The sequence below is a fragment of the Lampris incognitus genome, chromosome 4 (genome assembly GCF_029633865.1).
Source record: "Lampris incognitus isolate fLamInc1 chromosome 4, fLamInc1.hap2, whole genome shotgun sequence".
Classification (NCBI taxonomy): domain Eukaryota; kingdom Metazoa; phylum Chordata; class Actinopteri; order Lampriformes; family Lampridae; genus Lampris; species Lampris incognitus.
Window position 1 is genome coordinate 14,400,789 of NC_079214.1, and position 12,491 is coordinate 14,413,279.

Below are 12,491 nucleotides of genomic sequence, written 5' to 3' on the forward strand. Positions count from 1 at the left end.
GTGTCTTGACTCTCAATTAATTTTAATTTCAAAAAAGTTTTAGCAAAAATTACAAGCAATTACTTTCAAAAGCAAACGTTGTCTTAGTTAAAATGTTGTCATTCACAACAAGAATTGAAATTCGTATCGTTTACAACTAGTACTGAGCTTAAAGTTCTGAAAATTGTATTGGTATTAGAAATTTCCAAATAGAAGCCAGCACTAGTCAGAGCCAATATGTTGTTATCTATCTGGTCTGAGGGCTTTGACTAGAGAAAGAAATTACTGAAATCATTAATTACAAGTGGAAATACATTTTTCATTAGTTGATATAATCAGAAATACATGTTATTCCCTCTTAGGATCCACTAAAATCACCCAGGCTGAAACCCTGAATAAATGTACCATAGTGATCAAATTTCATTCAGAAAGTAAAAGGGGTATTCCTCTGTCTGGCATGATGACAAGGATATTCAAGCTCACTCTTGATGTCCTCCAGTCTATGAGCAAACTCCATCAGGTCCTCCTCTTTGTGCTCCTCAAACACCTTCAGCTGAATGTCCAGAGCCTCATTTCTGATAGTCATCAGTTGCTACAGGAAAACAGGAGGGTTTGCATAGAGGGGAGAGATGATAGAAAAACGAAAGGGGTGCTCAGGGAAAAAAAGGAAAGCTAAGAGAACTTTTTTGTTTGTTTGTTTGTTTTTTACCCAAGGACCATCTCCAACGTATATGCCTACAGGAAAGCCTCAGGCATCAGGCTAGAGTAGGTCAATCTAAAGACAATCAAACATAGTTACACATAGGCAGGGGGCCTGGCCCCATATTCTAATTTATTTGTTTACTAGGCAGCAAGAAGCATCGTTTATATCAGATTAACATGGTAGGGAGGTGGTATGAGGGCCAGCAGGGAGGATATTAGCCCAGTAACTTGAGGCTTCATTGGTTCCTTGGTGCTGACGGGACAGAGAACATGGAAGCTCTCTTCCATTTCATAAATTATTTGCCGCAGCAAATCTACAATATTTCACTCAAGTGGACAACTCATTTAAATATTAATACAAGGTGCATGCGAGTTTATACTGTGTGTACATGTGTGCAGCTGTGGGGGTGCTTACCGGTAATATCTCTTTAAGGCCGCAGCGCATAAATTCATTCCTGATGTGTAGCCTTAAGTCCAGCTCATCAGGAGATGTTACTAGTGCATTGATGAGCTGCATGCATGCTACCTACAACATAAACAGCAACAATGATAGGGAGAGGGAGGGAGGGAGGGAGAGAGAGAGAAGGAGAGAGAGAGAGGGAGGGAGAATCTTTTAGCCAGAGGTTGATGAGAAACATAGGGACATGTATCTAAATGAATTATGTCCCTAGGAATCAAAGGACCATAACTAATACATGTCTTTTTTTTTTCTCAAGTCACCAACTAGGGGAGCTAATTTTAATATTAATGCAACAACTGCGTTCCCCGCAAACAAACAAAAATAAAAAATAAAAATTGCAGTAAATTTAAGGGCAAACTTGCTATTTTGGAAGTTGTTCTTTACTACCCTATGCGTTTGGTGTGCTGCAGAGGGACCACTGAATCCTGTGGCTATTCAACTAGCCTGGCAAACACAGACAGAAAAATCAATTATTGATCAGTAAAGCGATCCAGTCATGTGTGAAATGAGGGCATGGCAACACTGGTGAGGAGGAAGGGTGTTGGGATGTTTCAAGGTTCATTGTCAATTTGATAGCACACTCTAATTTTCTTCTTGTGGCGTAGCATTTAAAGCTTGGTAATAATCCATCTTGAAAGTGGCACCTCAATACTGAACTGATGGATGATTCTGATTACAGGCATATTAGAATGCTGTTTTATACTTCTGATTTCAGGTTGGTGGATGCTTTGGGTGCATGGTGTGAGGAGGGAGCCAACCAATTGATTTTGCTCTCGATACAATGTGTGACCATGCAAAACAAAACAAAAATATATATAAACATGAGAAAGAACAGTTGTGGATGTGGTGTTTTTGGAGAGATATGGAAAACTTTTGACCATTTTCCATGTTTCTTTGTGAGTCCTACACTCAAAAAAGGCAGAAAATCATTTGACTCGACTCTTCAATTTCCGATTAGGCCTAAAATTAATAAAATCAGTCAACACCATGTATCATGAATTCAAGTAATAATCCCACTTAAATAGTCTGTAAATGATGGCAGATGTCTCACTGGGTGTGTTTTTCAAACAATTTTCTGCAACCTGTTCATCACAAGAAAAACGAAGCCACTTTTGAGCAGGAGCTATAATTAAAGCTAGAAGCTACATGTTGCTTAACTCACCCATTTGTTCATGAAGAGATTTTTTTTTAATGTAAATTACATTTTTTTGGTTTAGATTTTGACATCATTTATTTAAACAACCCTACACATCATAATTTCCAGCGTTTTACAAGAAAAAAAACAGAATAAGTTTTGTTTACATTTGTTTATAATATCTAGCTTTTTTTTCAGAAACAATTAATGGTGTTAATAAAAGTGCTCAACAAATGAGGAGCAGAATATTAAGATAAATATTACTGTAGAAATTAATTGGCCACCAGCTGTAGACACAGAAAAAAAATATCTGCTTTGCAATTACAAATAAGCCATTGTCTTTATTACCCCCCCATTGGATGCTGTATTTTTATGTTTTGGCTGTCTGCTCCGGACCCACTCCACTAGATGATGTACATAAAGTACCCCATTGGATGTTATTTTATTTTGTTATATGTTAAAAGTATTTTAAAAGTATGCTATTTCAACGGTACCCCGGCCCTTTAAGTCCTTACTTTTTCAAAACGGGCCCCAGTCCATCACTCATTGGTTGTAATGTTTCTGGTGTTACTTTTCAAATGTTTTCTATCCTACCATTGGTTGTTGTGCACTGTAACTAGGGGCGGGGTGCTAGGCAACATAGTATTTATTCGCTGTGTTTTTTTTTTGTTTTGTTTTTTTTAGCCGCCTTGGCAGCTGACGACTGCGTGACGCACAAAACAGGCCTGTACTGCTATGAACTAAAGTTTTTTCCTACATCTATCTTTATAAATATATATATGTGTGTGTGTGTGTGTGTGTATATATATTTATTTTTGTTTGCACATATTTGTTTATTTATATCATATCATATATAATTTGTCTGCATATATTTTGTATATGTTTGTATTGTATGTTTATATATGTATTGTATATGTTTGTATATATCCATTTGTAATATAGTTTGAATATATTTGTTTATATATTATATTATATTATATTATATTACGTTACACAAAACAAAATATGATAAGAAAAAGTCCGTAATTTTAAGTTGAGCAACGCTCAACAGCTTCAGTGTTGGATTCACATTAATACAAACCATGACACACACAATTGACCTTTCACAAAGTCCCGCCCCCCTTAGATACTGTTGCTATGCCCATCAAGCATTTCAGAACTATCCAGGAAGTAGCCGGAAAACACCAAAACATGAAGGGAGAAATCAGCGCATTGTGTGGGTAAAAGTAACAGTAATAATATGTTAGCTGTATTAGCTATCAATAATAGCTAGTAGCAAGCTTAGCTTGGAGCAGACAGGTATTTTTGTTGATTCTGGATGGATTAAGCTGGCCATGGGGTCTGCTATACTGCCAAATCTATTGCCGACATTGCGCTTCTTGCGTTCTGGGTTTCGGGAAGGGAAAGAAAATTACACCCCCTCCAAACTTTTCAGATATCTAGTATCCGATTTGCAGGTCCCATAGGCACACCGTTTCAGCATTTTGTTGTGTGTTTGAAAGCTTGACTGACGGTTGCTAAGGTAGGATTGGACAAGCACCGTTCTGGGGCGGTACTTTGCGAAAGGTCAATTGTTCTTCCAGCTCAGGGGAGAATTTTTGAGTCTTTCACAGTCCCCATAGTGTCCATTTACTGTTATTGTTTAAATGCCCACTTTCCCTCAGCCAGAAGGCTGCTAGGTAAAGCTGAGTATGAATGGTGGCCCAGCGGGGGAGAAGCTTTTGGCCACACAACTGCTCAATAAGAATAGCAGCAACTATGCTTTAATAATGTATGGGGTTAAAATGGATCGGTGCTCTCTATTAGCAAGTAGGAAATAATAAAGCAGCACAATGCATCAATAAAAAAAAACAGCAAACAGCCTCTAAGCCATCCTGCAAGGTTATAATTACAAGGCTGCAATTCAATGGCAGCACATGTGTTTGTCAAGGAGGGCTCTCCACTACATCTCTCATCTCCTTCATACCACTTGTTTCATTTTCTATCTGCTTTCCTTTTCCATCTTTCCATTATCCAAGCCGTGTATCCGAATTCTGGTCGTGGGATGCCGGAGCCTGCCCCAGCAGTCACTGGGCAGCAAGGCGGGGAGACACCCTGGACAGGCCGCCAGTCCATCACAGGGCCGACACACGCACACACACACACACCTAGGGACAATTTAGTATGGCCAATTCACCTGACCTACGTGTCTTTGGATGTAAACCGACGCAGACACACGGAGAACATGCAAACTCCACACAGAGGATGACCCAGGATGACCCCCAAGGGTTGGACAACCCCAGGGTTCGAACCCAGGACCTTCTTGCTGTGAGGCAACCGCACTAACCACTGCGCCACCGTGCTGCCTCTACTTTCCTTTCCTCTTGTAAAAAGCCCGTGGTTTACCCTGTTGATGCTTCTCCTCCTCACATCCTCTCTGGGGCTGCCTGTACTTCTCCAGCTGTCAGTGGCAGCAGAGCATTCTGAATGTGTGTAAAACTACTGCGTGGGCCTAAAATAAGAGATCATATTTTAATTAAGTTTACCATAGAAACAGACAACAACAAAAAAGTGAATGCCAGAGCTTTATGATAGGCGTCTTTGTAATCGTGTGTTTACGGTGAAAAAAAAAGGAGTGGTGAAGGAATTCACTTTCTTTTCACATCCCTCAGCTGCCAATTAAAATGGAGGCAATGTGCTTCACACGCGTATTGTCGCTGCTCATTGCGACGTAATACATCGTCTCCGCTGAGCGGAGCCCACATACATCATCTTTGGAGTATGAGCTAGCAGGGAGACGGGATGGCTGAAAGATTTGTGTCCGCAAAACGAAGGATGGCAGAGCCAAACGACACACAGCGTTATAATGATTTCACATGAAGGCAGACTCACACAAAACTGCCAGTCTCTGAACTGAGCTACAAGGTTCGGTGGCTGCAGTGTACATGGTTTCCACTGTGGCTTTAGTTCAAGCTGACACTAAATTTGTTGTTTAGCCAGCATTGTTCCTCCTCACAACACTGGTGTTGTTTGGAATATCCGACCTCTTTGGCCTTAAATGGACTGGATGTTCAGGCCATTGAGCAACACAAAGGGGGTCACAGTTACACTGAGGTTCCACAGCCAACACGCCTAATATTAACAAAAGTGTGAATGAGTTTTTTTTTCCTTTTGATTCATTTGAAGGTTTCCCTCGAGAGTAAAAGGAAGTGAGAGCTCATTTGTGTCCTACTTACACATAAGATGCCAATGGGTTTTTTTTCTTTTCGCTTTTCTTTTTTCTACCTTCTAAAATTCCAACGCAGCTGATACAACATCACAACACAGCTAAACTGCCAGATAGAACTGGAACATGAGGTTGTAGCTAAATCTCAATCTCTCCTGCAGCTTGTTACCAGCAGAGGCGATGCTTTTGAGGACACCGGTTAATGGCAACATGTAAGGTCTTTGTCTGTACTGCATTACCATCGTCACGGCAAGCTGGTTGTGTTCACTGTTGCAAATGACTTTTTGGCAGCTTGGCAGGTTATCTAACAAGATTGCCAAGTGGTTGCAGGCTTACTGGATTCATCCCTAGTATCACCATTGTCTAATATTCTCATAATAATCCTGAGTAAAGGCACTTAAACTGCATTAAACTGACAGGACGCGGAAGCGGGGCAGGCTAAGCTAACTGCTAGCCCTTGCAGACCCGAGGGCGGTCTGGCGGCGGCCTCGCCTAGCGTTGACTGTGTTTTTGGTGTCGTCACGTGGAGTGCGGAGAGGTGTGTCGAAGGTGTCTGGCTGGGAGAACTGGCGTTGGATCGGCTGGGGGAGCCTGGTCTGCTGCGTCCGGTGGGCCCGTTGGGCCACGGCCCTGCCTGGAGCTGCGCCCGAGGAGGAAACACCGAGGGCAGTCTGACAGGACACGGAAGCGGGGCAGGCTATGCTAACTGCTAGCCCACGCAGACCGGCAATTCCGACAGTCATCCTGGTGTTCGCTCTCTTGGACAGTGATTTTTTTCTTTCTTTTTTTTTGGGGGGGGGGGGGGTATGTTGGATATATGTGTTCTTGCCGTTTGGCTATGTGTTTTTGTCTTTGTGGTGCACTGCTGTGGGCTGGGGGAAACGATATTTAGTTTCATTTCATGTATGTAGATGCATGGTATGAAACGACAAATAAATGTTCCTGATTCTTGAATATGTCTAGGGAATCTGCTTCAAGTCCACTCGATGAGTACTACCTGGTATATCAACATACAAGAATAACACGCAAGAAGCAATTATGTACATATCACATTAATGTGATAGGTGTTTTATGATAAATTACTCCTGGTTCCTAGCCTAAGAGATATTATTTCATAAATCATACCTTACATGAAAAACATTCACGCAAAAGCATGTTACCCTGAACAGGAAACCCATGAAACAAAGGGTTTGTGATAATGGCATACAGCTTGTAAACTTGTAGAAATATGAAACTTTGAGAGGCAATATTTTCCCCCTTCCTACTGTAATTCATTTTTTTCCCTTTTTCTTCATAAAGGGATTTGAAGGAAACAACTAGAAAGCGATGGCTCCACATCTCCTTTGCACTCACTTGTAATTGAACAGAGCGATCTTGGAGTCCTTGTACAATAGGACTGAACCTCTCGATGGCCCGCAGCTCCCCTGCCGCGGTGATAGCTTCGAGGACCTTCTCCAAACTAAGGGAGAAAATGAAACGCATGAAAGAACAAATGGCAGAAATTAGATGCACCGCATTCATCTGAGGGGGTTTTGACCGTTCGCTTGTTTCTTTTCCATTCGTCTGCCACCTTAATCTCTTGTCTGTACAGACGAAGCATAAAGCTTTTCCTTATAACTCTGCAGTAAAATGTGAGTAAGGACATGGATAATAATCGCACTTTCAGACTCAATTATAAAAGTTCATTCAACTTTTTCTTTTTTTTTTTACTTTCTATAGTGTTTGAAGAACTGCATATTCCATATGAAGAGGAACTATTTTCTTTTGGCAATGTTTCTGTCACATTCATTTCACAAAACCACTCCACCTCTACCAACCTAGCTCCTGCTGCTCTTTCCTATAGCAAATAACAGGATAAAAAGTGTGTGCTATTATACATTTTGTGATCAGTTTTACAAAGGCCGTATGATTCAGCAGGAATCAACCAGAACGATAAACAGTCCTGCCAAGTTTTAAGTTTTAAAGATAAATTATATGAATTTTGATTGAATCTGAGCAGCTTTCAGAAAATGCTATTCAGCAACATTAGATTTTATTTATTTATTTACCATATAAAGTAGTATCATATCAAGTACTACACAGTTAGTGAATCATGTGTACTACTTTATATGGTAAATGGTAACTGGACTGCATTTATATAGTGCTGTTCTAGTCTACCGACCACTCAAAGTGCTTTACGGTGTACGCCTCACATTCACACCACGTTCATACACTGATGGTGGAGGCTGTCATGCGAGGCTCCAACCTGCTCATCAGGAGCAGTTAGGGGCTCAGCATCTTGCTCAAGGATGCTTCAACACGCTCTCTGGAGGAGACGGCGATCGAACCAGCAACCTTCCGATTACCGGATGACCTGCTCTACCTCCGTGCCACCCCCCCCCCCTTAGAATTTATGTACGTGAAAGGCCAAACGTAGCCGCCCCTCCCCCCCCCCTTTAGAAATGATGTATGTGAAAGGCCAAACGTAGTACACTCCAGATTTGACTGACAACACAAGATTTGAGAAGTGTGTAGGCAGGGTGACCAAATCCAGGACTTACGTGTTCTCTTCACCCACAATACAGATGGCCGACAGCAGCTTGACCACATCAGTCATCATCGCCGGCTGGGTGGGATCGATGGCTCTTGCCAACAGGGCCAGGCACTTTTCCTCCCCAAAGATTCGTTCCAAGCCATACTGCAGGAAATAAAAACACAGAATATCACATTCAGTTCTACCCTCTAACCTACCTACCACAATGTGCAACTGGCAATTTGTAAAAATACAAGTTCTGAAACCATCATCCCATGAAAGCCTCGGTCTTAAGAACCCCAACTAATTCCAGGACATATTCGGAGTCAAATCTCAAAACGAGTGACTGGGAAGTTGTGAAAACATGAGTTTACTCTAGCATATAAGATTTAATAAACATTCAAGCCCATGCATGTGCTAGTAATAATCTTTTCAACAAAGTCTACTAACAATACAGACGCACAAGATAATTGCTTTCCAAATTCTAAGACATTCCAATACAAAATAAAAACACATTTTCAATCGAGTAAGCGTGATAATTACCACATAAATACAATTGTCCTGTGGTGTACTACATGTTGTGCAATTGGATCACCACCACCACCAAAATAAAGAAATAAAAAAATAAAAAAATAAAGGGGCCATGGTGCTGCATATTAAAACACTTGAGCTTGTGATGGAAAAACAAGGCATCATCACACATTCTTAGGTACACAATCACAACAAAAACCTTCTTAATTCGATATAGAATAGTGTAATGATTATTTACACAATTAAGTTTGTGGGTGTTAGCATAAGGAATATCAACTGAGTACAATCTTATTCTATATATATATATATATATATATATATAATATACTGTAAATGTCAAATACAATATTATACAGAAAATGAGAAAATAACTCTAAAAAGGTATTCTTTTAGATTTGTATCCTCAAATTTTAAGTGCTGGAACCAGTTAAAACAAACAAACAAATAAATAAAATCAAGCAACACACAGCCCTACTGTGGCAGTTTGGGCAGGCAACACCTTGGCAAAAGAAAACAATAGTTGGCAACAACAAGGAGAGAAAAAAATGTAAATTCAGAGAAAAAAGGGACAAGGCAATGAGGAACGCCTACAGAAAAATGGTGAATACACATTGTGTCAGCCACCTGCCCATTCCATTTAAGACTGACATTTGGGTGACTGACAAAGCCAAGGACACGTGTAGGGTGTCTGTTCACTCAGCTTTGTATAATGAGCAGGGGCTGTCTGAGAATACATGGGCTCATCTTGGATGAGCATGAATCTGTCTCATAAAGCAAGATGAGTGTGCACTAGAGCTAACTCTGGGTCTCACCCTTGGTATTCAGTTTCACCACAATGGCTCACTTTTAAGTGACATGAATAGGTAACTATTGCAAATGGAGCAGCACTCCTGACCAGGAAGGAGAAGTGCTTGAGTCATCAAACCAGTACAAATTAAAAGAAAAAGTCACCTTCACCAGTTCACCCCGGAAAAATTACATCAACAAATCGAAGAGGATTCCATGGGCTTGGATCTAGCCAGAAAGGGTGGTAACAAATTTTTTTTTGGGGGGGGGGATTCCCCCCCTTTTCTCCTCAATTGTACTTGGCCAATTACTCCACTCTTCTGAGCCATCCCGGTCGCTGCTCCACCCCCTCTGCCGATCTGGGAAGGGCTGCAGACTACCACGTCTCCTACAATACATGTGGAGTCACCAGCAGCTTCTTTTCACCTGACAGTGAGGAGTTTCCCCAGGGGGACGAAGCGCGTGGGAGGATGATGCTATTCCCCCCAGTTCCCTCTCCCCCTAGAACAGGCGCCCCAACTGACCAGAGGAGGTGCCAGTGCAGTGACCAGGGGCTTCATGTATTAATCATTACTATGGGCAATTTGGGCATACACACCTATGGGATTTTTTAGCCCTTAAGTTTGTCTCAGAGACCAGTGTAGAACCTGGGTAACCCCTGAATTTAGACACCGATTGGCTAACACTGATGTCTTTGCAGGCCTGGGTGACTGCCCGTTGCAAGAGGTAGACAATAGACGTTAGGAGGAAGGAATTACAAATAACCATCATGCTTTGCTCTGACTGTCAGACAATCTTGAGGGCTAAAAAAATTCCATGGGTGTGTACGCACAAATTTGCCCATAGTAATGATTGATACATGAGGCCACAGGACACATACCTACATCCGGCTTCATACCTGCAGACACAGCCAATCGTATCTGCAGAGACGCCCAACCAAGCCGGAGGCAACACGCGGATTCGAATCGGCAATACCCGTGCTGTTAGGCAACGGAATAGACCGCCACACCACCCGGGTGGTAACAAATATGAATGTTGATTTATCTTTCATTCAGTTTCACCATTCTTGCTAAATATTAATCGCTTGCTAAAGCCAGCCTACAAATCTTGCTTCACTCATTTTAGTCTGGCAATGCTCAACAGGAATTTGTTTGGGTTGGGGATGGCCTCTATCAGTAATCTACAGGAGAGTTTAGATGATGACGACCAGTGAACTGGGTTTAGAAATGGAAAATAATAATTGAGCTGCTCACTGGTTGCATCATCTAAATGCCTCCCAATAATTTGCTGATTGGCCCAGCATCCAGCTGCCAGGAAAAAAATACTCTTTTTGGATACTTTGGAAACTAACCTCGCAGTGAAGTAAACTCAAGAGATTTAGGCTGACAACCCAAGGGTAGAATTTTATATGTTGTCTTTAGCAAAATGAATATAAAAAATAAAAAGATCTTATTCTCCTCATCCTCAATGAAAAACATGACCACTTTTAGTTATTTTACAGTTCTGTAATACACTGTGATGGTAACCAAAACGTTTTGAACTAGAAGAGTGCACTACAAGATATCTCCCCGTATCCAGTGCTTCGACTTAAGCGAAAAACCAGCTAAGGTGTTAGCACTCAATTGTGGTTTTTCAAAGGTTTTGAATCACCGGTGCCATGAGAGGTCCTTGATCGTACAATCAACTGTGTACAAAATAAATTAGGCTGACAGGTCCAGTAGTATGGGAGATTAGCAATGGACAGACACACACAAAGACAGAAAAACCAGTGTTTTTCCTGCTATGAATGGGAAATATGGGGAAAAAAAGTTTTTAATATGCAGCACTCAAGCTAAAAAAATGTACCTAATAAAAACATTTTGCCTGTCAGTCTATGGATGTGCAGCCTCCCAGGCGGACCCTCGCACGAATGTGACCAAGTCTAATATGAACTTGCACTTTCCAAAAAGAAAAGGTTTGATATGCAATGATTTTGGTCTAACTCTAACCCTGTCTTCATTTTCATAATACAATAAAGCTGGGTAAACCGTTCACGCTCGTGAATGCGCGACTCAAATTTACAGCTGACTCAGATCAGGCAGCGACAAGAACATGCAACACTTCCTGTTTTGCCTGCAACCTAGAGTAAGTTATTCCTTTATAACTTTTGCTTTCTTTGGAGTATCAAAATTATTTTAATACCTTTTTATCATTAAGCTATCTTTCAAATACTTCTGGCAACAGTGTTTTTTCTTATCACCCATAATGTCGTGAAATGTTTTGAGCAAAGATCACAGTAGGTACGTTTTATATCAATCACGTTGATAATCCTTGCTTTTAGCAAAAGTCAATTACAAACCTAGTTTGACGAAAAAAAAAACTGAATTGTTAATCTTTATCAATTCACAAATACTCTAAACTAGCAGTAACTTAAACATGCCCATGTTTTTAATGCCAGCTAAGGAAATGAACAACCTTTTTTGTTAATTTTTCTATTTGGGATTCGCCCTGAAACCTAGTTCTAAACAGGAACAGGTAGTAAATTAGTAAAACCCAGAGTATTGATAAGGAGTGACGTTATCGGCCCTTCTATCAGTGCTGGGGAAATTAGAAAATTAGAGAGGTAGATTTCCCTAGTGGCAAATTTAGTTTTCAAGTAATTCAGGGAAATGTCATGATCATAATGTTCCGGCGCTCCTCGTTACCTCTCTCTTAGCAACTGTCTTTGAGTCAGGGGCAGTGCTGTGCTCTTACAAACAGCTTGAGGGGTGTTTGCATCATCATGGCAGAGATAACCAAATGCTCAGGAGTGTCATTATACTTTTCCTGAGTCGAAAACGACAAGGCTAGTTGGCAGAAATGTAATAAAATCATTGTAAGTAAGGGAGGCAAAACGAGCAATTTATCCAAATATCTGCTGACCAACCACAAAAGAACTCTACAAAAAATTTAGTTTTTGACTGCTACGTTCAATTTCCATCACTCACAGTAGTGCCGAAACAGTTAGTCAGTTAATCGATTCGTCAGTCAACAGAACATTAATCATTAGTCAACGTTAATAAGAGTATTGATAAAGTACCGGACCAATGTGCAGTATCAATAAGAGAAGTAATATCAATAAAATTCTAATGATAGCCTATAAAATTCAGTTCATTTTAATGAAATATTATATCTTCAAGGTGATTGAGTTGTTTACAGATTC

At 40.7% G+C, this 12,491-nt stretch overlaps 1 protein-coding gene across 1 annotated transcript in view; it reads right to left on the reverse strand.

Moving 5' to 3' along the window:
• Positions 1-12,491, reverse strand: part of diaph3 (diaphanous-related formin 3) — a 384,853-nt gene that overhangs the window by 242,811 nt on the left and 129,551 nt on the right. The window contains exons 8-11 of the mRNA XM_056278298.1: positions 8,022-8,158; positions 6,835-6,940; positions 1,097-1,207; positions 453-571 (exon numbers count right to left, since the gene is read on the reverse strand). Coding sequence (XP_056134273.1) covers positions 453-571; positions 1,097-1,207; positions 6,835-6,940; positions 8,022-8,158 — 473 coding nt within the window. The remainder of the gene's footprint in view (positions 1-452; positions 572-1,096; positions 1,208-6,834; positions 6,941-8,021; positions 8,159-12,491) is intronic.